This window comes from Pleurodeles waltl, chromosome 8, assembly GCF_031143425.1.
Source record: "Pleurodeles waltl isolate 20211129_DDA chromosome 8, aPleWal1.hap1.20221129, whole genome shotgun sequence".
NCBI lineage: Eukaryota > Metazoa > Chordata > Amphibia > Caudata > Salamandridae > Pleurodeles > Pleurodeles waltl.
Window position 1 is genome coordinate 1,340,519,628 of NC_090447.1, and position 27,844 is coordinate 1,340,547,471.

Consider the following 27,844-nt stretch of genomic DNA (forward strand, 5'->3'; position numbering starts at 1 on the left):
CTTATATCTATTGGTGTCAATGCTATACCTAGATTATTTCAGACACCTATTGCCCAAGACTCTCATCAAAATCCAGTGTCCAGAACTATGCAGCCCAGCTCACGTTTAGACTTCGTATGCATGTATTAATGTATACATATATATGGTATTTCAAAGGAGTTCAATTAGGATGGGGGTGACTTCAGACCATGGATGAGACATACTGCAGGGTAGAAGTTGCCCTGAAGGGGTGCCAGTGTGGAGTCTGGAAGGCCGTGCAGCAGGGAGCTACTTCCATCCAGATGCAAGAGTCTGAGGGCTTGTACAGAAGTTCTGAAGTTGCTTTCTGGAAAAAGCTGTTTCATTTTCTTTAGAAGAGATTGTTGTTTCTTGGCAATGTGTTCCTTGATGGAGAGGTTGGTGTACCGGATGAATCCGTGTAACATGCCATTCAGTAAAAGTTAGGGTTCAAACACATAAAGGTTTATGTCATCAAGTCAGGTGGTTTGTGCTATTTGTTGTTTGTTATTGTTGACAAATAACAGGAATTCTGTCTTGGACGGGTTGAGCTTCAGGTAGGCACTCTACATCTGGGCCTGGATAATATGCAGACAGTGTGTGAGGCTTTGAATGTCTGAAGCAGAGGACACTTTCCAGTAGAGTTGTGTATCATCGGCATATTGGTGAATCTTGATGCTGTTATCTGCGAGTAGAGCACTAATCAGCTCCATGTAGAGGTTGAAGATGAAAGGAGACGGTATGGATCCTTAGGGGACTCCACCGGTGATTGGGATCTTTAAAGATAAGGAGGTGCTCAGTGCTGGAGGGTCCCATTCAGGATGGTCAACTGTGTTTAAGACAGGTGAAATGTCCACCAATATTAAGAGGCAGGGGTTATCTTTATCTGTGCTCAGGAGGGAATTTTCTAAGATGTATAAGCCAGTGGCCTCGTGCTGCAGTGTGATCAGAGGCCAGACTGGCAGTCGTGCAGGAAATGGTTATCATGATGTGATCTTGAAGTTAAACCTGACCAGATTCACTCTGCTGACCATGGAATGTCGATCCTTCACTAGTAGCTAACTGAAAAAGATCACAGATTTAAGATTTCATGTGTGATTTTAAGTTGTTGCATATCCATCCTCTTGACTACCAAGCCAAAGCCATCATAGAGTAACCTCCCTATAACAACAATATTGCTTCTGTAGATAAGCAACCATAACCATGGCTAGATGACTAAAAGCCTGGAAATCAACTTACCCCTGCATATATCCCCAACATCTTCCAGTATGGGAAACATTCAGAGAGTACAAAACCAACGTTTCAGAATTAGAAATGTGATTTTGTCTTTGTTTAAAAGATGTTGTACCAGAATATCTTGGACTGACTATTATCATACAAACGATTGTGGCCTAGACATCAAGCAGAAAAATATCCTTAGGTTTTTTGGCAAGTATACAGTTACAATATTTAACTTTATGCATAAGTACCTTGACATTATCTATATTTTGAAGGATTGTGAATGTGGAGGTAAGAATAGTAAATCTGTACTCACCTATAAACACTCACTTTTACAATATTTTGGGATACTATAATCTTGATACCGTATCTTTGTAGCACAATCATTTTTCCTCAATATTCTGGCACACAATCGATAAAAAAGGCTCTTTGTGCAAGCCAAAAATATAACTTTGTGAATCACACCCTCGGCATACCAGATTGCACATATTAGTAGCAGTACTGTAAATGGTGCACGTTTTATATGTCTTTATTCCTGCAAAATCTTTGCAATGTTCATGCAAAGATTTTAGCATACACATACAATAAGGAAATATTACTGTTCAATGGCTGACAGCAGGTCAGTTTTGTATATAATGTGGTACAGACTTAATCATCTACAATGCAGATCCACCACCTTGGAAACATTTTTCTCCATGTAAGAGAGAAGGTGGGGCCTTGGAGGATGGACTGGGGGTGGGGGTGGAATTTTCATTCCATCATAGCCTGAGCTGCAATGAAGAGATACTGGAGGGGTGGGCCTGAAGAGGTATATGGCTATCCTGGAGAAAAAAACAAAAGGTTTCTGTGGCTGTGCGAATCCTGAGGAGGTGGCTGTGGAATCCGTAAGGGATTTCAAAAGTACTGAGCCTCCACACAAGAGATAGAAACCCATTTTAGGTATGAGGTTCCAGCTCACCTTGTGCATATGATGTTGGCTCAGGCTCGACATTCACCGGGTGACAGTGTGAGGAGACCTGATATTATGTGATGCACAGTGGCACCCTGTGAGTTTGTAGGTCTAACAACAATACCTTTTAAAGTATTTGATAACATATATCTTCACTGTTACACATCACCTGGAGGACTGTGTACTTAGAACTGGAGTACATCAGTCAATTACCCCTATATATTCCTAGTAAGATATTAGCAACTAGTGTAGTTATAACACAGACTTAAACTAATACTATAACACTCTTAAGCCAGTCGATTATAGTTCATACAGGCTACTTATTTATTCCCTTCTACTGCCTGACACTCTTAAACTCACATGATACAATACTGCTAATGGTCTTATACATCACCCAGTACAATAGCAGCCCACAGCAGTAAACCATGCATCACCAATTGAACAGGGCACAGTATAACTAAAGAAATCTTGCATAGACCACTGACCAATGGAGGCCTCTAATTTAGTCCAACATTTTAGGTCCCGACTAGCAACATGCTACGGCCACATATTCGCATCTCACAATGACGATCAGATTTGAGAGGATATTAGCAAAATCTATCCCAGCAGATCTCTCCAGCACTTCTCCCTTTTGCCTGTGCCTGTGACCACAAACTTTAAACACAACATCTCTGAATGAACAACACAGTAGAGTAACTAGGTTAGTGAACTATGAACAAAAAAAAAGCCAAGAAGGGACCGGGAGTCCTGCTCAAAGCTGCCAGCTTACTGAAAACCATGAAGTGCATGCCTGTATCTCATACTTCTCCATCCATCACACTGCTAAGTGCTGCATCCCATAGCACGATAACCACACCTCGATGGTCATCACGCACAACATGGAAACACCTCCCACATAGGATCAAAAAAGACAACACTCTCCTACCACACACCCTACACTCTATAGCACGGACCTTCGAACAGTGACCTCAAGTTATCCCATGGGGGGGGGGCAGGCTGTGGCCAAAAGAAGCATCATGCCGATAACAGCTGATAGCAGGGCATTGTTTTAAGCTGTAAAAAATGAGCAGCAGTACACCACTCTGTAAAGGTCCATCACTAACATGTTTTGTCATTTATATCCAAGCAGGGAGTATGTGTCAAAAGGAAATGGACTCAAAATGCTCTTCAAAACCCACACCCCCCACTTTTAATAATCACACTGTGAATAATGTGCATGTGAGTTGGCCTGCCTGGCCAGAATAGTATGTTTGGCATCATGTATTTGACTGCATTTAACTGCAATGTTTAAATAAGACTAGACATATTTAAACATTGCCAATTTAATAAAATGTTGTGAAAAATTCAGAGGGGGCCCTGATGATGTTTCTTCACTGGAGGAGCGTGCCATTAAAATGTTTGAAGACCACTGCTGTACAGCATGCTCCCCTTTTAGGCAAGTGCTTCAGTGCCCCACATAAGGGTGGTATGTGTTATATAAATATTGAAATACAATACCATACAATACATATAAATATTTAGTTAATTTATTGCAGAAACAGTAATTACCTAAAGCTTTGTGAGCAGAAACAGTTGCTGTTTCATTTCCATGCCTAACAAAGGAGTTTACATCAAAATAAATTGGATTTGAAAAGAAAAACAAACTGAAAAATAACCTGTGAATTAACCTGCCAAATAAGCTTTGGGTGAATGTTCCTTTTTAGGTTGAGCATAGGCACGCGCAAGCGCTGCTTTTCCGACGAGTGGGTATGTATAGGGGCTTTTAACAATGCCGACCTTACGTTCGTGGGCTTGCCTTTCAAAAATCCATTGATGAAACTGGTAAATGGTTTACGTTTGTCCCTCCTTGGGGAGGTTTTGTTATGCCCCTGTTACATGGCTAATTGCACATTTGCCCATAAGTTTGACTGCGACATAACTTATTTTTCCTTTTGTGTGTCTCTTCACGCTGATGCTCATGGTGTCGGTGGCGCTGTGAATCAGCTCGCTTATGTGAAAATGTTTTACTTTTCATTTTATGTAGCAAGAAAAGTCTCGTTAGGAGTTTACAACCCTGTTAGCTCTAACTCGAGCAAATGCGAGACCCATTGCATTGCAAATGCTTGTTGAATGATGCACGATTGATCCTCTAAAAAAAGACCACGGCTATACGTTTAGTGTCTCATATTAAAAAGGAAAGCACACGCAGATGCCACTAGATGGCATCGATTCACTGCAATTTCCCTTCACACAGTCAGAAGACCATACGAAGGCTAACATTTTGAGGTAATGTGAAAAGTAAATGCCATCTAGCTCTCTCTGCCATTATCTAACAATTTTGCAAAACGTTCTTTCCTAGCCATTACTACTTGTTTATGCTTCTGCTAAAAATACTCCCAATCCGTGCGTAAGGCAGCATCCCTGTACACAAATATGTTATTTACCGCTCCTCGTGCGCACAGATGCTTCTTTGCAGTCAATGCCAGTCTCATGTACCTGACCTGCGTTTACAACACAAGACCCTTCCATACATGTTTGCTTACAAGCTGCCAGCGTGTGTCACGTGATTATCAGCAGCCTTCACACACATTGGCCCCGTGAAGGGCCAATATCACACGCTGAACCGTTTTAAGTCATTGCATATTCTCCAAACTTTAACTCGGGGGTGTACGGCTTTGTGTTTTTGGAGAGGTGTGGTTGGTCAGGCAGTGCTGGGATCGAAGTCCCGCCCTCTCTAAGGACATACCATGCAAAGACCCTTCTCCGCTCTCTGGAGGCGCAGACGGTGAAAATATTTTCAAGGTTGTCAGGTCTGCAAAAGTAACGCAGCACACCTCGAAGGCGCACAACAGCCCTGCAGAGACCAATCAGTATTATCCTGCGGCATGACCTCTGATACAAATCAATTGTCAGGGGACACTGGAAAGCCATGACAGAGGATCATAATCTAAAATGACATTGAGGGTTCTGTCTGTTTCTTTGTTGACTTCCACTGAGTCAAGGTCACGGCATGTTAAGGCGATACGACTAAGCCCCAGTGATCAAATAGGAATGATGGATGGGTTTCAGGACCAGTCTATAGCACAATATCCTACAAGTTCATTGCACATCGCACCGAGCTCAACGCACACAGTAGTTGTGATTTGCAAATAAGGAGGTTCTTATTTACACTTGTCTTTCAATAGAGGGAACCAACGTACCGAATGCAAATTGTGTGTCTCAAACACCCAATATCTTGCCCACTTATTCGACTTCCAAATACTCACACCTAATTACCATTTGCCAAGGCCTTTGATTGTACTTGGAAACACAGGATAGATTTTCGGGAGCCAACACATTATCTACCCAAATCGGTGTAAAGCAGCTTGGATGCCCCTCGCTTCTCCATATACCCCCCTTCACTCTCCGCCCTCTCTGCATGAGCTGGACCTCACTCCCTCCACCCACATACATGTGCCATACGTGTCTTTGTGTCACTACAATACCACCCAAAGCAGGGTGCCCATGTAATTCACTATGTCTACACTTGCCCCACCACTCCAGGAGGCGGCAGTGGTGGCAATAGGAAGAGAAGTTCCCGCTCTCGCTCCATCTTGCAGAAGGCCAGTACAGGCCTCCATGGAAAGACAGTCACTTCTCGAATGACAATGGGGTTCTTCTTAAGAAGTAAGTAGGAATAGGTGGCATACACGTGGCCCACACCCTTTGGGATGCTGTGTCTGCATGCATTGCAATAGGTGGCCGAGCATGCTACCTCCTTTGGGCATGGACTCTTATCTTCTCTATTGATTCACATAAATTTTTTTCTCTGGTTGGAAATTCACACAATGTCTTGTTGACTGTGTCTCCATTTAGTGCACAGAACTCTTGCACGTCTCCAACGCTAATCTGAATACTTAGGGCCTGATTCCGACCCCGGCGGTCAAGGACCGCCGGGGCCGGGGTCGGCGGGAGCACCGCCAACAGGCTGACGGTGCTCCCCAGGGTATTCTGACCGCGGCGGTTCAGCCGCGGCCAGAAAGGGAAAACCGTCGGTCTCCTGCCGGTTTTCCGCTGCCCTGTAGAATCCTCCATGGCGGCGCAGCTTGCTGCGCCGCCATGGGGATTCTGACCGCCATCCTGTTCCTGGCGGCCGAAGATGGCGGTATGGGGTGTCGTGGGGCCCCTGGGGGCCCCTGCAGTGCCCATGCCAATGGCATGGGCACTGCAGGGGCCCCCGTAAGAGGGCCCCACCCTGAATTTCAGTGTCTGCTTAGCAGACACTGAAATTCGCGACGGGTGCTACTCCACCCGTCGCACATCCGCCACTCCGCCGGCTCCATTCAGAGCCGGCATCCTCATGGAGGGGTGTTTCCCACTGGGCTGGCGGGCGGCCTTTTGGCGGTCGCCCGCCAGCCCAGTGGGAAACCCAGAATACCCGCGGCGGTCTTTTGACCGCGCAGCGGTATTCTGGCGGTTCTCTCCAGGCGGGCGGCTCCCGCCGCCCGCCGGGGTCAGAATGACCCCCTTAGTTTCTTTTTGAGTCGAATACTGCACACAAAAAAGGTATACAATATGCACAAAGAGAAACCATTTCCAGCAGTCATACTTTGCTGCATTATGTGCAGAAAGGTTATTATTGTCCAGAAATTGCTGCATTAGACACACATTGTTTAGATTCCCTTTTCCCATTAATAACAAAAATCACCTGTTCTAAGATGTTCTGAAGTCTCTCTACTTCACAGTCTATTACAAACTTATTTTCTTGTCTTCGGTCCAAGTCTTCCAAAAGCCGTCTGTAGCTTGCATCATTGAAATTCTCCACACATATGGCACTGACTTGCCAGCCATTTTGTCCTGCTTTTTCCATAATAGCTTGAAGTATTGAATAACCTACAGTAGAGTAAAAGAAAGTTTATAAATATATGTTTTGAAATACCACATGAGTTTTACATATAAAGAAGACTCAGAAATAATCAATGGGGATCCCCTTCAGGATATTCTTCAAAAAGGTAAGCTATGTCAATAACAATTTTCAGATTATTCAGAAGGAAGTGTTGCCCATGTTCCCTTTCATCAGTTATCAGTCATGGAAACTTATTATTAGAGATGTGTGTAATTTGCATAATTCTGTGTAGCGTAATCATGTAGAATTACCTAAGAATTCAGTGCAATTACGCAGAATTACGTGTGAAGAGTAATTCTGTGTTCAGCGCCATGTCCCCTTTCCCCCGCACATCCAAAACGAAAATGAAAATGAAACTGTGCTACATAATGAGTACACAAATGGCGAGCCTGAGCATCGCTTCTTGCTTGCTAAATGTGCTTTTGGGGTAGGTTTTTCCTCCAATTTACTCCCAGTATTTAGCACTATTTTCTTAGCACAAGGATGCATTTTGCATAAAGAAATAGTACTGAATGCAGCAGAACATAATTAGAAAGCTTGAGCGGCCATTCACACTCACTAAATGAGCTCTTGTGACAGAATTTTGACCCCGAAATTACTCTTAATTTCACAAGCAGGAAAAATCACATTATTATTGGTAAATCCACTTCAAAGAGTAGCACAAAATTACAGAAATTACTCTGATTACTGTGGCTTAATTGGAATTCCGCTCAGGCCCACTTATTATAAATGATAAATGGCGCAGTAGTAGTATAAATCTATCAATATTCCAACAGTTTTTAAGGGTTGTACTATGAAACAATTTCAAAGCAGGGTCCTTTCCGAGCAGAGGAACCGCTATGCAAATCCTATAAAAAAAAATGTTATAGAGTCTTTTTGAGCAGCCAGTGAAAAAGGAGATGTTTCTCACTTGCCCTAGTTCAATGACATATATAATTTCATATCAAATTGGATTATCAGAAAACAGCTGGCGTAGCAGGCAAATACAACCATCCAATGTCCTTTCACAGCAAACAGATTATATCACTAGTGAATCACTCATTTCTACAGTGGTTCTATGTGAACGTGGCGTCCTCCTCCATGTTAAATTGTCGACTTGGGGATAGAAAATATTTGATTATTTTTCCTGGATATAGATTGTGCCTTTAGACAAATCCATTCAACCAGACAACATTTTTCACAAACGTTGCTGTTTTTATATGTACAGTGGAACCCCGGATGTCATCTGTTTTTTATCCACTTCTGTCACCCACCTATGCCTTCACAAGATGGAGCCCGACTGCCTGTTCTGTGAGTACCTTGTCTCTTTAAAATACTGCCTATGTTTGTGTCGTTCTTTTGATTTCCTCTTCCCCTCTCTTTCCATACCGATATTCCCTCTTCCTCATTCACCATTTTCCTCCCTCCAGACCACTGACATTTTTGGTAACCTTTCCCATCTATATTTTCCTCCATCCTCTTCTGGCCTCCACCTCAAAAACATCCCTCCCTCTCCTATGCTTTGCCTATTCCCACAAAGCAATACTGTTTCCGGTCCTTTTCTACGTAAATGTGGCCTCCTATCCTTATTTTTTGCTCGTTAGGTCACAGAAGACACAGAAAACCAACTAACGTGACCTGTATTGTGCTGGCTTTCCAAGATCATTTGCCCCTTTCTAATGAAAGTATTCTTACAATTTCCCATTGTTTTAGTAATTGTAAGAATTATACCAACTGTGTACATTTTCAGATTGGATTGACGATTTGGTTCTCTGTCCAATTCAAGATTTGATTAAAGTTGACAGATTCTCATCAGCCTGGATGTTTTTTTTCTGTTCGACCATTCTCCAGATTGAAAGCTTGACTGCCAGCATTTGTCGCACTGCAGTTTTCCAACTTGCCAATGTGAGAAAATGTGTGAACACTGAACTACAGTGTTCAGGAGAGTACAAGGGGCAGAGCCTTTGATTCACCTTAATTGAATTCTGACTAGGAAATAAAAACTGAAAGCATGGATTGTGCTCTTTATATCATCTAATAAAGGAATATCTTTAACTAGACCTGGCTCTAGAGTGGATCGTCTAAAACCTGTGTCCTATGTTTTATTGCATAAGAGCATGTAAACAAGTGTTTAGTTTGAACCCTTACACATTCACCGAAAGCACAGCATGTTTAGCTCAGCTGTCAGTCTGGGTTTATCATCATTGGTGCTGCTTTAAGTGCATGCATAAGGTAGATGTGAGTGATGCCGGCCCTCTCTCTTACACCATTCACTTTCCATGTGAAAGCCAGTGTCTCTGGTCTAAAACTTATACTGTTATAACTATCTGGGCTATGGGTCAAGTAGTGGACGGCGTCCTAAAACAGTGGTTCCTTTTGACTACTGTGACGCCACTTAATCATTACTGGAGTATGGGGACCCCACTGAATCACTATCTTGATCCAGAGATCCCCAATGAGTCATTATTTGAGCTTGAGAACCATGGTCTAAGCAATTTCGTTGTTTTGAACCACAAAACAATACACAAAAATATGGAAACAAACAAATGATGAAATATTTTATTTCATTCATAAATATAAAAAAATACATTTTAATGGAGGAATTTTTCTAAATTCAATTGAGGCCATCCATTGTTCATACTATATTTTGTTTTGATACACTTGCACTGCTCCCACTAATCAATCTGATGATACCAATTTAATTTTAATTTCCAATTTCCAATTCCTTCACATTAAAACATTTTCAATGTTCCATTTTGCTCTTTTGTTTTATATACTTTATTAATCTGTTACTATTATTATTTTCTAAGCAATGACACATGAGTAGGCACATAGCATTTAGCGCTATTTCATTTTTTTAACCCACAGGTTAAAAACCAATCTCTTAAGCTACAAGCTTTTTATAGCAGGCAGGCATATGTTTTACCTTTCTTCTGAAGGTTGACTTGCTCACAAACTGCATCTGAAATGCATTAGTGGTACTAGAAAAGTAATACTAACACACTACAAAATGCTGTTCGCTAACATACATGCAGAGGTCTATGCTTCTGCCTCCCCTATCTTTTATGTGCAAAGATCGCTGCCCTCAGTGCAGGAGATCTCCTGAAGTGTTATCTTTTAGTCATAAATGTGAGAGGGACTCCAAGGAATAAGTGTAAAAATGGGGAATATTTATGAAACAATGAGCGTAAGAAAAGGTTAAGGGAGGGACATGCACCCATCCACAAAACAGTAAGCCCACTGCTATTCACAAACCACTCTTCTATAAATCCGACTGCCAAAACAGTTGTAAATGTACTCCATCTCAGAAATGGAGTAAGCAATGCACCACATATGGCTAACACCTGGTTCTACAATATCCTTGAATAGAAAACAATAGAGACAGGGACTTAAAATAAAAGCCTAAGGTAACTAATGTTACATTAAATTAACATATTTTAACATTTATCAATACATGTAAAACATAGGAAACTTTTTTTATTTTCAACAATAATGTAACTAATTCAAAAATATATTTTAATGAATTTCTATACATACATTTAAAAGGTGTCCAAATATAAATGTTATACTTTAGTTACTTCTTAAGACAAATAATTTTAATTTAATTTAATAGAATTAAAAATAATGTCATATTTAAATAATAATTAAGTAAATCTGGTACCATTTTTATTTTGTTCTTCATAGAATTTTTTTGTCCAATTATTTTACATTAATATTTAACAATAACTATCTTATACATTTATTTTATTTTTAATAAACGTTGAAACTTTTCCCAGTACTTTAACATAGGGAGATCTCTGCCCCGGTGGCAGAGATTTCCACCTACCTATGAGAAGTTACATGTAACAAATTTACATTTGTAATTAGGCTCCATCCCCTCAATTCAGGAGATGGGAGCGTGTAAGTCTACACTTTTGAAATACTTTGGGGCATATTTATGATGCCCTAGTGCCACCTTGCGCCACATTATTGTAATTATTTTTTACGTTGATGTGGCCCAACGAGACCAAAATCCCTACGCCGTATTTACATGGTGTCGCAATGGATGTATTGCATCACCCTGTAACCCTTTGCGCTAAATTATGCCTGCGCCAGGCATAACGTATGCAAAGGGGGCATTCCCCCGTAAGGGGAGTCGGAAAAATAACACAAGCAAATCTATGAGATTTCCTTGTGCCATTTTTTACAGCACTTTTAACGCCTGCTCAAGGGCAGACGTTAAAAGGGGGCTTCCATTCTTTAGAATGGAGCCCTAGGTACTCTGCACCAGTAGCGCCAATATTTTGGCAATACTCCTGCAGAATACATCAAAATTGTCATGTGAAATGATGTTTTTTCCTCCTACCCTGCGCCATGGTGCGCCGTATTTTGCATACAGCGCACACATGGTGGCGGTAGCGGGGGTGCTAAAGGGCACAGGGAAAATGGTGCTGCACTCGGTGCAGCGCCACTTTCCATAAATCTGCCCCTATATACTCTGAAAGGGAAACTAACCAAAAATGTTAAACATACTCAAAAGTATGAGAAAACTTATACGTGCAGATTTACCCGCATGTAAGTTTACATGTTTGTGAATAGCCCTCTTAAAAGTTATTTTTTTAGATAAATTAAAGGGTATGGGCAAGCGTAATTAGGAATGAAATTCTCTGAGACTTTTCCATAAGGTGTTCATGCATTTATTTCTGCTTTCCATTACAAATGTAGATGCCAAGAAAATCCAGAGAATTAAAATGTAATGTGAAGTCAGCCAGAAAGGAATTACTTTTGGTTAGGCCACAAATAAGCCTTTATGATAGCAGTTGAAATATAGTATCAAAAATGTCTGCTAAATGCCTATTTCCTTAAGTGTCAGTCATTCCAACTGTTGGACTAGCTCTCCAGTGAGTAACAGGAGTCTTTAATAGATCAGGGGCCCTTACCACTCAATGCTTAAGCTACCAGGTCCACAACAAATTGAGCCTCTCCTAAATTTTCTTGACTCTCTGGGTAGAGGTGGTCAAGCTGACAAGGCATAACTCAAGGGAGATGGGTGGTACAAGTCTACATACAATACATAATATCATCACAGTTGGAATAAATCATACATTTCCAATGAAGATTATGGGCCTCATTCCGAGTCTGGCAGATGGCGGTCGGACCACTGCCAATGCGGTAATGCTTTGCAGACAGTGAACATTGCGAGGGTGCTGGTGCACCCTGCGCTCTACAGCATTGCCACCAACTCGATTATGTGCCAGAGGCAATGCTGTAGGCTGTTTCCCGCAAGGCCAGCTAGCGTAAACTCAGGTTTCCGCCCGCTGACCTAGCAGGAAATTCTTAGCGGCAACCTCCCCATCAGAAGTAAACCATCCGCCAAACTCATAATCAGCCCCTATGTGTTATACATAAACTTTTAGTAACAACTCATAGATAGTTTTAAAGAATAAATAGTAACCAGAAAATAGTGTTTGTTATTGTGTAAATCACAATAACAAGTCTAACTTACTAATGATATGAGACAATATTCTCATAATGAGAACCGTAATCATATAAAAGATAACCAAATAGAAAAAAAATGTAAACACACTAAACATTGATGAATGTAGGACCCTCTAATATTTGCAAAGTTCGGAATACACCTGGGGCCCTATTAGACACTGTACCCCGGGGGCACAACAGGCATGTGCTCTTGCTTTGTGCCCTCCGGGCACAATGGTATTACAGAAGGGGCCGCAGATGCTTGTACATACCCTTCTGTAATACTGATAGCGTTGGTGCACCTGTACTGTCAGTGTTAGCATGAGAGGGTGTTCCCTCATCTGCAGGGGTGTATAGCTCCATGCAAATAAAGGAATCACTTTGCCACTGCACCTGCGCTGTATTAGGGATGATGGGGCAGATATGTAATGTAATGTAATGTGATGTAATGTAATATGATGCACTGTCCCTGTTTGCGCCCAGTGCACCTTTTAAAGGGTGCGCTGCGGTGCAAAAAGGAAAAGTGCACCATGCAAGTAATGTGGCCCCTGGATGTGAAGGACACAAAACAAGTGTGATGAAGAACGTGTACAAAAAAGCAAGGTTTGCAACAGGTAATGTTTGAAAAGCTTTAAACATACCTTGCTGCAAAATGGAGGTTCAGAAATTTCCTAACAAAACGGGGTAGTTTGTATTACTTCAATATCTGTTGAGGTTCATAACCATAAGAACATGAACAAAACACACACAATTGCAAAAGAAGGATCACAGTGCCATAAGTAAAACAGTCAAATAGGCATTTCACAAAGAAAGAGAAGGAAGAAACAGTGGAAGATTCATTTGTTCTCCATGGAGAGAATTCCTCCTCCATCTTGCAAATACCGTTCTGTTTGCAACTGTTAATAGTAATCCTAACAACACATGTGCTTAAAGTGTTTACGAAGCCTTTTGTTTTAACTCACGCATTTTCAAATTTGTCAAGTCCTATTCTGCTAATGCCTCGCATACTATTTGCAAACATTATATTTGTGAAAAAGAATTCTTGGCACCAATGCCTTTCTTAAAGCTTTGGGTGGCCAGCAATATTCTGCATTGTCACAATTGTAGGAGTGTGATGGCTAGTAGCTGTGTTGATACTGTCATTGGCATTGCTGGCAGGAGCAATGGGTGGTGCAAGCTGAAGTGGCCTCTTGGCCCTGGCACTTACCTTTTTTTTATATATTAAGCACTGATGGAAAGTAGACAGCGCCTTAGGATCTTTATCAACCATGCTTCAAGCTGTGGGAAGTGACAGGGATTACTTCCTTACAACTATAGTTAGGGAGACCAATTGGGGAACTGCTCTCCCAGAATCCCCCAAGAGGGTGACTGGTGAGGACCAATCTGCATTTTGAGTGTCTCTACGTGCTAGGACCCCATAAACTACTGCCAAAATGGAAAATAGTGGGAGAATTGAGGGACAAAAAGGAAACAATTGCGGCCTGGCATAGCTGCACAGTGTGTCAGTGTCTTTCGTTCTTACAGATAGACTGAGCCCTGGTGAGTTCCTAATAAGTAGCCCTAATAGTAGGTATGGACGTTTTTCCCATGTGTTTTCCATGTCGTTTGTTGGGAGAAAAAAGGGACAGTAAAACGTTAGAAAATATATAATTTATGACATTGAAAACTGCATCAGTGCAAACGAATATAAAGGAAACTAAAAAATAACGATTGGAACTAATACACTATAATATTTTCAGAAGTATGATATTGATAGAAGGTACTAGACCTAATGCTATTTCTTCATTCTTCCATTCTATTTGATTTGTCTTGTTCCTAAAATCCATGTTTTTATTTGTCTTGTTTTTGGTGTTGCTATTCCCTTCACAAAAGGTCAGTTTTTTTCGTGAAGAACATTCTGTGTGCTTCACTTTAATTTAGTGAGATGTTCTAGAGACACTAGTCGAAATAAGAATTTAGCGGATCGATAAGCTGCTTGTGGTCCCACTGCATTTCTCTGTAAAAAGGAAGCAGTGGATCTCATTGTAATGGAAAATCTATCAGGTTGAATATTTGTTGGTCAGCCACAGAAAATAATTTCCTCTTTAATGGATCAAGAGGCAACATTCACAGTTTAGGATTTTCGGATGCATGATTTTCATGCTGGGTAGCTTTGTAGCATGCCGTTTTCTTTAAAGCTGTGCCTCAATTTTTAAAGGCCTGGTTCATTCATTCAAGGGCAAGGAGCAAAACAGTTCTTGCGAATGCTCAGACACAGCTGCAAGGCCCTTAGGTACTAACTCATGATTGTGACATGTAGGCAGGGTAATGGTCAGGAAGCGAGAGCGGATGCTGCAGCTGAGGTTTCAGCATAGGCCTCCATGCACTGCTCTGTTATGCATTGTCTCTCAAGCGACATAGGCATGGTGATCAGTGCCTGCGGATGTCAGCAATCTCTGGCCCATCACCAACATTACCTATGGGAGCACATTGAAACGTAGGGGTTTTAGAGGACTAATACATCTCAATGCAAAGAATCAAATTTGCACCCAAAATTAAGAATGGGAATGTAATTCTGCACTACAGTGTTCATGCATTTCATGAGGGGTGGAGTTTTAGAGCCTGATCTGGAGTTTGAGGGACCATATTCTGCCGGACTACATTACATACACCACCCTGATGGACTACTGTCTACCAGATTTAGAGATTACTGCTGGTTTAGCTATGATCTCTGTACCTTGGCAGGAATCTTCATCATGGCGGGTTGTTTCAAGGTACAAAACTTTTTTGTTTTTCAAATTGGGGGGTTGTTAGTGAAAAACAAAAATATTAATGATACCCACTTCCAGGAAGTTTTTCCCTGGGAGGGGGGGGGGGGGTCAGTTGTTTTTTTCTGCCTCTCACCACCAGGTTTCACTTGGTTTCACTTGGTGGTGACAGACAGAAAAAATGACAGGTGTGTAATAGATGGTGGAATTAGTAATAACAATAAACCTGGAATCTTCCATCACTTCCACAGCCTCAGCCACCTCTGCCAGACATCACCTACATCCAACAAATCCATACCCATGTTTGCTTTCATATGGCCAAGAACAATACTGTGCAACCTAGTTCTCAGCAACTGATATTATTGCAACATCCTGTTTGTTGGTTTTCCTCAGTACTCATTCCTGCCACTACATAAAGAATTAAACTTGGATATAGCAATCCTTCATGTCCATCCTAAATACACCCCATATCCTACTATTACCATAAAAAATTTTTTTAAAAAAAAATGTCTAACTTCTAACTGGTCTATCCTACAGCTATCTACCTTAAATGCAGCAGCAGCCTTTCCAATCGCGCAGTCGAGAGTCGCCCCCGCTATGAGCACAGCAAATATGAAAAAATAAAAAGGTAGTAGAATTATTTTATTACCATTTTTTTTTACTACTGGTTGCACGAACGAACCAAGTGTCATGACGGAACGGGCCACTCCACCAGTTTAGCCATCACATGTCAGTGTGGCTGGCTGTCTTGCGATGCACAATTTAAACTTCTCGAACCTGAGCCTAATTAGACAACCAGGAAAAGAGCAGGCACAGGCCCTCAGGTCTACATAAGCACCGAACCAGGGGGAACATCCGGAACAATGACTCCTGAACCACAATGTCGTTGTTAATGCAAGCGGAATCACGCTTGCGTTAACAACGAATCCCTTTTTCTCTGTCTTAACCACGCATGTGCTAAACAACGCACATGTGTGGTTAAGGCAGAGAAAAAGGGAGTCAGCATCAGGAGAGGACGCGGTCAGGTAAGTGGGGCTGGGGCAGGGTTGGGGTACTTTTTTGGGGTGGGGGTGGATTAAGGTCTTGGGGTGGGGGGTCAGGGTAGTTTGTTTTTTTAGGGGCAGGGGTTGGGGAATCGGGGGATCGGGGTAGTTCTGTTTTTAAGGAGTGGGGGAATCAGGGCTGTTCTGTTTTTAGGGGCGGGGATCGGAGCAGTTCTGTTTTTAGGGGTGGGGTGGGAGGGTTGCGGTAGTTTTGTTTTGGGGTGAGGGTACTTTTGTTTTTGGTGGTGGGGGATAAGGGTAGTTTGCTTTTGGGGGCGGGGGGTCGGGGTAGTTTGCTTTTTGGGGTGGGGGAGTCGTGGTAGTTTGGTTTTTCGGGGTGGGGGTAGGAAGGTCATTGGTTTTTGGGGGTGGTGGGGTTGTGGTAGTTAGGTTATTAGGGTGGAGGGTGGGGGATCAGGGTAGTTTCGTTTTTAGGGGTGGAGGTCGGGGTAGTTTGGTTTTTGGGATGGGGATCGGAGTAGTTTGTTTTTTTGGGGATGGGGTAGTTTGGTTTTTGGGGGTGAGGGGTGGGGGTTCATTGGCTTTTGGCGGTGGGGTAATTTTGTTTTTAGGGGTGTGGTAGTTTTATTTTTGGGGGTGGGGTCGGTTGTTTTTAGGGCAGGTGGGGGTTGGAGTAGGTTTTAGGGCTCAGGGTTGGTGGGGGATATCGGGGCAGTTGTATTTTTTGGGGCGGGTGGAGGGGATGGCATGCGAAAACCACGCATGCCATTCCACAAATGCCTTTACTAGGCATGCCTTTAGAACGAAAAATCATTGTTGTAAAGGCATGCATGGTAAAGGCATTTGTGGAAACAACGCAGTCGTTGTTCTGACTGCGTTGTTCAGGCATGCACGGTTGGCGCATGTGTTGTTCCATCATACATGCCCGAACCAGCCTACACCAACCAATTGCGATGCTTTTCCTATGCTGATTAACATTAACAGCACAAGAGCACTGTCTGAACTGGTTAGGGAAGCTGGCTCTAGGACCCCACACTCGGACAACTGGAGAAGAACACAGAGTGCTGGAAGACTCGGAGTCAGTGGGTGAGTAAACATTTCATTTTCTTCTAAAATATGTAAGCAATATAAACAGTAACTAAATCACTGACATGCATTAAATTATCTTTTTAAAGTTAAATATGGTAGCTTGACATAGAGCAGTCAGGTTTAACTTGGAGGCAATGTGTAAAATAATTGTGCAACACTTCAAACAGTAAAACAGTGAAAACACTACACAGGAGGTATCACAGGTTTGAAAAATAGAACTTAATTTAATAAATAGAACAGGACCAAAATGACAAAAATCTAATCAGTAGATGTGGAATTATACATTTTTCAATCAATCTTTCAATGATTTGTAAAGTGTGTCAAATCACCCATGGGGGTCTCTAGGCGCTGAAGCAGGTAACTGGTAGGTGGTCATCTGCTCAGTCCAACAGCCAAGCCTTGAATCCTTGCCTGAATTTTTGTAGCTATGATGAGGTTCTGAGGTGTAGGGGTAGGTGTTCCAAGCTTTGGCTGCTAGGTGTGAGAAGGATCATCCTCCACTGTTGCTTTGGCAGATCCAGGGGGTGACTGCTAAGGAGAAGGTGGCGGAGTGTAGGTGTCTGGTTAGTTGGTGGAAGACATTTTTAAAGAATACACTGCAATATAGGGTCTAAAAGCATAAAGCGACAATTGCGGCTATCTGGTCATATTGGACCGGGTCAAATTCAAATGTTAAGGCCAACCGCAATGAAGCGTGGTCGGATACAATCCCAGATTAGTCCCATTGAAGATTCTTAAGTTTTGAGCTAAGAGTCCTGTTTGCATTGAAGGGGTTTGTGAGGAGCAAACAGAGAATCACGGTCAGTGATCGGTGTGGTGTGAGGAGCAGGCTGGGCATCACAGACTGGCAGGCTGGTGCGTTTGCACTGGTGGTCTCCCACAAGTGGTTGATGCTGCTGTGCAAAGAGAGGGGCAGGTTGCGGCTCACACTGATTTTCAGTGTAAGTGGTGCTGTTTCGGTGCTAACTGGCCGGTATGTGGTCCCGTAGAGCTCAAAAGCTTAAAGTTATGACCTCAAGAGCCACACCAAGGGTCCAGGGCCTGAGAGGTACCCTTTGGGGGTTACAAACTCACTGTAGATGTGTCCAGGAGTTTTTGAGGAGCCTGTTATGTCCCTGAGGCTCAGTTCAGGAGGCCAGCAGAGTAGCCCTATGAACCACTCTGGGGTCTTCAGTTCAAGATGGGTTTCAGGTCCTGTTCTTCATCCCTTGGAAAGAGGGCAGCAGGTCAGCACAACAATGTAGCAGCTCTTTCAGAACAGCAGTCCAGCAGAGTGGCAGTCACTGGATCAGAAGAGCAGTCTTTCTTCCTGGCAGAGTATAGATAGGTTCAGAAGTGGTGATATCTGAGGTCCTTCTTTTATACACTAGTGCCCTGGTTCTGGAAAGTGGGAGAAGCTTCTATACAGTGTCTATGAAGTGAATGGAAATCCCTGCCTCCATAGGGCTCCAAGCTGGCTGTAGTAACAAGTCAGGGAAGTTAAGTCCTTTGTGTGGAGACAAGACACAGCCTGTTTAGGTGCAAGTGAGACTGGGACAACCCCTCCCTGCTATCCTGCCAGTGATGGCCCATCCAGTCACACATAAGCTCCCATTGTGTGTGACTGTCTAGGAGGAATACTCAAAGTCCAACTGCCAACTACAACCTGGCATGTGACCAGCGACAGGCTGCATGCACCCAATGGCTAAGGAAAGAAAATACGAACTTTCTAAAAGTGGCATTTTCAGAATAGTAATTTAAAATCTGACTTCATCATGTTAGGATTTTAAATTAGGATTCCAGAGACACCAAAGATGAACCAGTTATCTCTTCCCATTTGGAAATTTAACTTAGAAAATGTAATAAGGCAACTCTAATGGTATCCTATGGGAGAGAAAGGCCTTGCAGTAGGGAAAATGAATTTAAGAGTTTTTAGCTACCAAAACATGTGAAACTTAAAAGTACATGTCATACTTTTTATAACATTACGTCCTGCATTCTGGGCTGCCCAGGGCCTACCATAGGAGTGACCTATTGGGTGAAAAAGGAAGGTTTGAGCCTAGCAAAAGGTTTATTTTGCCAGGTCCACATGGCAGTTTACAACTGTACACACAGGCGCTGCAACGGCAGGTCTGAGACATGTTTAAAGGGATACTTAAGTGGGTAGCACAATCAGTGCTGCAGGCCAACTAGAATCATGTAATATACAGGCCCTGGGCACATGCGGTACACATTTCTAGGGACTTATAAGTAAATTAAGTATGCTGATTGGTTATATGCCATTTCTCACATGTTTTAAGGAGAATGCACAAGCACGTTAGCACTGGTTAGCAGTGGTAAAGTGCACAGAGTTCTAAGGCCAACAGAAACAAATTTTGCAAAACTAGACGGAGGAAGACAAAAGGTTTGGGGGTGACCCTGCACAAAGGGCCATTTCCAACAAGTTGTATTTAATCTGGCACAACTCAGCACCTTTTTGACCCACTGATAGGCACTGTGAGAAACTCACACTGCCTTTCAGCCTAAACTCAAGAGCTCTCAGTTGTGGTCCATTATAAACACTGTTTATAACAAACCACAATTTAGAGTGTTGACACTGAGCACAAAGGTATTGCTGGTTTCTATATATGCCAATATCTAAATCAGGCCCTAAGCTGTCTAACCTATCTGTTGTTAACTGTGTACCTTACCTGTACTGTATGTTAATCAACACATGTTACTCATCTAACATACAAATATCTGCTCCTTCTACCTAATTGGTATGTGGACTTTAGTACTCTGGTAGTATGTTCAGCATCTTTGCTAGAAGTGCCTATTGTTTGCTCAATAAATGAAATATAATGACTACTGGTCAAGGGAACAAGAAATCTATGTAGAGTCCTTAATATAGAAATTGTACATTTGATGTAGAGTACGATTATCTAATTAATGCTGAAAAAAAGGAACCTCTGTGGTAGTCTTTTTCTACAGAGGTGTCCATGATCCTAGCAGCTCATCGAAAAGACAATTAAGGAGAATGTGATGAGAGCAATGGGAATTGAAAAAATAGTCTCTCCACCACAAATTCCAACATTATAAATGTCACATATTTTTCTCTTACAATAAAACCTCTCTGGCTACCAATCAGCCCCACTTTAGCATGACAAATAAAATATCGCTTTATGCGCTTCATTGTCACAGCACGTTTGTTATTTCACCGCTGGCACACAGGAGGGGTAGCTTTAACAAAGTCCTGTCTCTAGTAAAAATCTCCAGTAACAAATTGCACATGAATAAATAGACGCAATCGCTCTTGGTTGTATAAAAATGTATTTGAATATTTTGCATCAGACTTGCATCACTTCTTTATTGCAGCCCAACACAAAATCCTTCTGTGCATTTACAAAGCCATGTATATGTTGATTTGAGTGGTTTTGTTAGAAAAATTAGAACATTGGAATGTTCGGCTCTCCATTGCAGACACTGGAGTGCTCCGGGCTTTTACTGGCCGGTAAAAGCCCGGAGCCAACATTCCAATGTTCGACTCGGGCCTTTAACGCGGGAGCAGGCCTTTAATGGCCGGTAGAGTCTGCTACGGCGGGTTCTAGGGCTATATTAGAACATTGGAATGTTGGGGCTCCACTGCAGACAATGGAGTGCTCCAGGCTTTTACTCGCTGGTAAAAGCCCAGAGCATCAACATTCCAACATTCTTTGTTCACAGCATCAGCTGTGAACAAAGCCTCATGGAGCCTGAGGGGATTTTAATCCCCTCGGGCTTCCTGAGGAATTTGTTTTATTTGATAGAATATTCTGCCCACTAGTGGCAGAATGTTCTAATAGCCTTAGAACCAGCCGTAGTGGGCTCTACCAGCCATTAAAGGCCCTTTCCCTTGGTAAAAGCCTTCCGCTCGGGCCTTTAATGCGGGAGCGGGCCTTTAATGGCTAGTAGAGCCGGCTACTGCAGGTTCTAATGCTATAGTAATGCAAGGCAGTGCCACGTAGGCACTCCTTGGAGGGTGCATGGGCATCCCCGTGTATCCACACATGGATTTTGATGCAAAATCATATTTACAAAGATGTGTATAAATGAGTTTACACCAAAATGGTTTTCCTCCCTGAGACTGGTGTAACAAGGAGAAATATCTTTATTTCTACTTGTTATTTCTTTTTCTGCGGCACATGCCAAAAGAAAATAACCTCCAAGCACAGTTTTTTTTCAGGAAAGCACCCTTTTCTATCCTGACCATAACGCAGGCGCCATTGCACTATGTGCCTGAGTTGCCCTACGCAGCCCAAAGTGAGCCAGTACAGGGAGAAAGTAGCATAGCGCCATTTCTTAGAAAACATGGCACATTTCTGCTCTCTTGCTTTCACGCAGTGCAGCAACTTCACTTGCTGCGCTGCGCGTTTGTAAATGTGTCCCTAAATGTTGGCCTCTAAATTCATCATATTGCGTCCAGCGACACAGACACATAAAGAAAAATAGCTTGGGTTTGTTTTTGAAGTTGGTTAAATCGGTGCTGCTTTTTCTTTTTACCTAGTACTGCAAGCGTCAATTGAGATTTTCTAACTAATAAATTTCCTTTACCTTTGTAACAACAGAGAGCATGAAGGTTTAGCTCTGGCTTCTACATTGACTCTTTTATTGTCAACTTTAATTGAAGCCATTTTTGGAGAAGCCTATAACTGAGCATCTCTGGTAATGGACTGGGATAATTCTGTCCGTCCGCCCCAGATGTCCTTTCTATGAAATTTAAAAAGAGATTCAGTGTCAAATTGCAACCTTCCAAATGGGACACAAGTTGCATAGTGGCATACACATTATCTTGAAGAGTGTGCAACTTTTTCTGACGCCAGCAAAGTTTTGAGAAGTTGAAAGGATCCTGGTGTATGTTCGCATCCACCCGTGGAATGTTTTCTGCACATTGTGAGATACTTTTCACTACATTGCCAGATAATTTTTCTATAGCATAACGGTAGAAAATGTTCGTTAGAATTTGTTTTATGCATGTTTATCTTTTGGGGGAAAGTTTTGCAATTTCATGCAAATGTGGGGAAAGAATAAACCTTGGTTAAGTTTTCCATGAAACTTTGCTGACTTTATCAGAAAAATAAGTTTGCTCCTTCGATACCCCTACTTAATTGTAGCCGAGAATATCTTCCGTAAACAACAGCAACAATAATGATGCCTGAATCTGAAGCCCTCTAAGCGCTTGATGGAATAGGGCCAGCTAGCACCTGAGATAAAGAAGAGGAAATCACATCCCCCATGTTTGTGAATAAGGAACTTCTTTGTGAAATGTGTTTCTTTGTGGCTGAAATTTAATTTGCCTTGCTTCGTCTTTGACACTCTCATTTGCATATGCAAAGGAGGGGATTTGGCAGATTTAGAGCTCCCCCTCTCCACATTTTTCCACACACTCACGCTGCATAACCCAAGCACCTGAAGGATAATCTGCATATATTGCACACCCATTTCCTGATTTAAAGCTGTCTGACACATGAATGAAGCTGGGAACAGATCTTCTTAATCAGGCCCTACTTCATGGGCTTAACACCACTCTTAAAACCCACGTCGACATTTGAGTTCCCTGAAATCTTCCATCTGTTCGATTTCACCTAGATTCTAGGAAACGTAATGTTCTAGGTTTTAGAACATTACATTGTTACCCCCTATGTCTTAGAGTCGGTATAGCCTGCATACTGCTTAGAACAATTCAGTTGAGTTCTCCCAAAAGCCAATAAATATGCAAATCATTTCCAATTTAATTCATTTTATGTAAATTCCTTTATTGTTGCTCATGGTCCATATCCTGAAAACTTTCCCTGTTCAGCGGATCAAGGAACCTGTCCCTAGTGTAATTGAAAATGAATGCCAAGTATTGCAAGCGTTATATACACTTGTATCCTGCTGCTAGTGTAGGCTTCGACGCTGAACATGCACATCATCAGACTTTCCTTATTCATCGGACCGGACTCCTGTGTAGTATATGTGCATTCTTCACCAAGGAACGATATATCATTTTTGAACAGTAGTTACCCCGGCAAATCAATCTAAGAGTTTTCTCTACATATAAATGTAGCACAATGTTAAAGGAGATCAGCTCCTCGTCCTAAGGGTTTTTTTTCTTCAATTTGAATTGCTTGACATTTTGACCGTCGAAGTATTTTTTTTCTTTTACTTTGGCTTCTTGCCTGAGCGTACATCATTTAAAGACAGAAAAAGATGGCTCCTTCTTTATTCCATATTTCGTTTCATCTCTGCTTTGCTGCCTTTCCCGGTAACCAAGCTGCAGTGACCTTTTCATAACATGCCTCGGCTCTTTTCTTTCGACTCCTTTCCTCTTTCTCTTAGTTTCAATAGAACACTTCAGAGTCCTCCTTGTGCTCATTCGCCGTTCGTGTTCACACTTCAGATCGAATTTTTGATGTACAGAAATATAAAGGACCAACCTTTTCCACCTTATTCAAACATCATTTAATCGGAATGATTGCACCTGAAACTAGCGTTGATGAGACAGATTTTTATGGGCAAAAGCCCCCTTCACCCACACAACTCCCTGGTAAAGTAGCTAAAGAGAGAAAATAAGTTTCATCTGGGCCATTTACAATGCACATTTTCATATATCGAAATATGGCATGCTTCCATAATCCGAATGCTATCAGTTGTTCTAATCACATTATACAGACTGCAAGCGACGGCAAGGGGTGCACTTTATTTAGAACAACCACATTTTAAAGAATTATTAATTACCTCCTCATCCCATTCTTGGTACCATTTTCTTATGTTCAAGGCACGCACACACGATGCCTCCTTAAATATTTGTTAGGTTTAATCTTCAGTCCGGACCAATGAATTACATCAACAGCAAATGCAGGAAAACTCTACTTTCTGTCCTCTCCCTCCAGCGACCTACTCTCTTGTCCAACAAAGTTCCTCCAGTCCCTTCCTAACTGCATTGGCATTCCGCATTCTAATCACGAGCCACTAAAACTCGTGGGAAGAACTACTCAGGAGCCAATAGTGGCACATGAAGGATAATTAAGTTATAACACTATCCTCCCCCCTAAATTAATAACTTATTTAGAATCCTTACCAACATAAAATATAGCTTTTGCAATAGGTAAACTTAAGATATATTACTGAACATTCTATAAACATAACACTTCTTTAAATGGCAGGTTACTTAAACATATTGGCACATTCATGTATTTACAGAGTCATCAAAACGTTTAGCTTTTTTACATACTCTGCCAGACTTAGTTGTCTTTATTTCTTTTAGAAGTTCTTAATCAATATGTTTTCCAGGCACTCTATTCAGATTGTGGATACCAACAGATGTAGTTCAATCTGTACTAATTTCTCAACATAATTCCCATCATGACTACATGATGGTTTGAGACTGAGGCTTTGACTATTCATACACTCTCCACTTACTTGTATATCATCCATCCACTCAGTTATTTTAGATCTCTGACCACATGGATTATTTTCTACTCTTTAAGGAACTGAACTCTTCCCTTTAAACAATGCCAACCTTTTAGCATGCCACACCTTTCCATCACTTAATAAGGATGAATTACATAAACTCTAAATTACTCTTAAAGGTGTAGAGTATTTTCTTTCCCCTTTACATACTGGTCTTCCTTTTTTAACTTTCACTTTATCCTCTATTTTGAGATCAACTTTCCTCACCCCATGCACAGAGTTATATCTCTGTTTATACTTAATTTGACCTTGTTCCATATGTTTCCTCACCTTCTTAGGGGACCATGTCACTTTCTCAATGTTTAATAACCATCCCATATTGCCTCTAGTGCGTGGACAGCTCCCTCTCATTAATTAGAAGAGACTTCAGGCATCTCACATTTAGTTATTCTGTAATCTCAAACTGTCTTCCTTAATTGGTCTTTCCAATTTAAGCCATTACTGTTGGATAATTCTGTATTACCTTTGATCACTCTGTTGAATCGTTCAACATTACCATTTACCTCAGAGTGGTATAACAATGTCGTTTTTTGTTCTATTCCTGTTTTTTATGTGAAGTTGCTGAACATATCTGAGATGAACTATGCTCTATTATCTGAAATTATAATTTTCGGACGTCCTTCATGGCTGAACACCTCCTTCAAAAAATCCATTAGAGCTTCCAAATCTGCGTTACATACTACCTTGTATTCTGGCCATTTAGAAAAATGGTCTACCAATACCAAAATCAATTTTCAAACACCATTCTTATCCTGTACAGGTCCAAAAATATCCACCCCTGTCCTTTCCCACGGCACCTGTGAAATTCCTATGGGATGTAATGGTGGTTTAAAGGTAACCATGGTTTTGAAAGAATTGCTACACTGAACACATTCTGCTTCCCATTTTTTCCACAGCTTTATCATTACCTGGCCACTCATAAATTTGCTTAACGCTACTCTTGGTTTTCACGATGTCTAGGTGACCCTCATGGCACAAATGAATTATTTTTTTCCCTCAACACTTTAGGTGGAACACATTTCCCTCCTCTTAACAAAAGTTCTTCACTAGGGGACAGTTCGATTCTTACCTCCAAAAGGGAATCAAATCTTCTTTTAAAATACTTTTCTCTGGCTAGCCCTCCTTAACATATATTTTGACAGTATTAAAAGTGTTATCTTTCACAAGTGAATCAGACCATTCCTCCTATGCTATATTTTGTAATACTTCAGTATTTATCATAGCTACTAAGTACTCAAACCATTCATTTTTTCATGTATCCTCAATAGGTAATGGTAGTCTACTTAAAAAATCTGCAATTCTGTTGTGTGCACCAGGAACCTATTTTACTTCGTAAATAAAATCTAGTATCTTCATGGACAACCTACGTATCCTCGGTGGTATGTTGTTTAGACCCTGTGATGTAAGCACCTAGGTAAGGGGTTTATGATCGCTCCTTACAATTACTTCAGTGCCCCATATAAATTGTCTAAAGTGCTTTAACCCCCATACACACCCTAAGGTCTCCCTCTTGATTAAGGAATATCTTTTCTGTGCTGGAGTGAGTGCTCGAGATGCAAAAGCGACTACCTGACACAATGTCTAGTTCACCTTGATCCCACATCCTAGTACACATGCTCCAGATACTTCAACATACAATTTGCATTCTGCTTTCCTGCCCTAGAACTTGAATAATAATTTACGGAAGCCAAGCAGACTGATCGTTTCACCTGTAAAGCTAGGAGGATGAATATCAGTTTTTTCTAACGTATCACCAATTTTCTCACAGAAGAACTTGGAGCACATATTTTTATTGATGATAGTAATCAGTGATCCTGAATCAGCTACTGATGTTACTTGAACTCCTCCTATAAGTATATCAAACTTGGGATTATTTCTACATGATCCTTCCATACACAATACTTCTTCCTCTTGTATGCACAAAAATTGTGGACCATCTACATCAGAACTAGAGTTGTTGTCCTCTTCACACTCTTAGACATTGCACTTAACATTTGTTTTTACAACACACACGCGCAAAATTGCCTTTTATGCCACACTTGGCTCACTTCTGGCCTAAAGCTGGACATTTTCTATCATGGGCTAAGTGGTTAGAGCTTCTGCACCTGTAACATTTTCCTTTCAAATTCTCCATACCTAAACTATTCTTATGTTTCCCAACATTCTTTTCTACCCTTCTTTGTTTCTCCTGACTACTTTTAGGTTGTATTTTTTTTAAACAATTTTTACACATTCTTCTTCATCTTTAGTTTTGCCAGATGCCACTCCCGCTAGCACACCTTGTTGTAAGTTCTGATTTGCTAGTGATTGCAGTGATCTCCTGCGAGCTGGATTCACTATGTACCCATAATCTGTCATGCAAATTTGGATTGTTGCAGTGCATAATTACTTGATCCCATATCAATTCATCCTTCAACAGCCCAAATCTGCAGGACATTGCTATTTTTCTTAGTGCAGCTACATAATCCTCAATTTTCTCATTAGGGCATTGTTTCCTATGATAAACGTTATACCGAGCAATCGCTTTGCATACAGTAGGTGCAAAATACGCATCTAAATCTGCTAGTGCATTCGTAAATACATCTCCTTCATCCTCTGAGTGAGGCTTTTTCTCCATGCGGTTGTATATTTTTAAACCTTCAGGGGTCTAGACAATGTAGCAGAACGTTCATCTTTTTTCTGGTGACATGTCTTTAAGTGTCTGAATGTATTAATGAAATAATCCTTCCGGTCCTCCCATTTTAAATATTTAGGGCATTTTCTTTTATCATGAATAGCTGTGGTGACAATAAATTAATGGGCGTCATGTCTGCAAGTACTTGGACTGTATACTGTTGCTTCTTGACTCCAGTACAGAATATCTTCTAATATAGCCTTAGAACCCACCGTAGCGGGCTCTACCGGCCATGAAAGGCTCGCTCACGCGTTTTGGCTCCTTTAACAAGGGAAAGGGCCTTTACTGGCCAGTAGAGCCTGCTGCGGCAGGTTCTAAGGCTATTAGAACATTCTGCCACTAGAGGGCAGAATATTATATCAAATAAAACAAATTCCTCACGAAGCCCAAGGAGATTAAAATCCCCTCAGGCTCCGT

The 27,844-nt window shown here is 41.5% G+C and overlaps 1 protein-coding gene across 5 annotated transcripts in view; it reads right to left on the minus strand.

Moving 5' to 3' along the window:
• The window catches only part of GRIA4 (glutamate ionotropic receptor AMPA type subunit 4), an 892,311-nt gene that overhangs the window by 226,441 nt on the left and 638,026 nt on the right, over positions 1-27,844 (minus strand). For all 5 annotated transcript variants that reach the window (XM_069202350.1, XM_069202351.1, XM_069202354.1 and 2 more), the window contains exon 4: positions 6,831-7,015. In XM_069202350.1, coding sequence (XP_069058451.1) covers positions 6,831-7,015 — 185 coding nt within the window. The remainder of the gene's footprint in view (positions 1-6,830; positions 7,016-27,844) is intronic.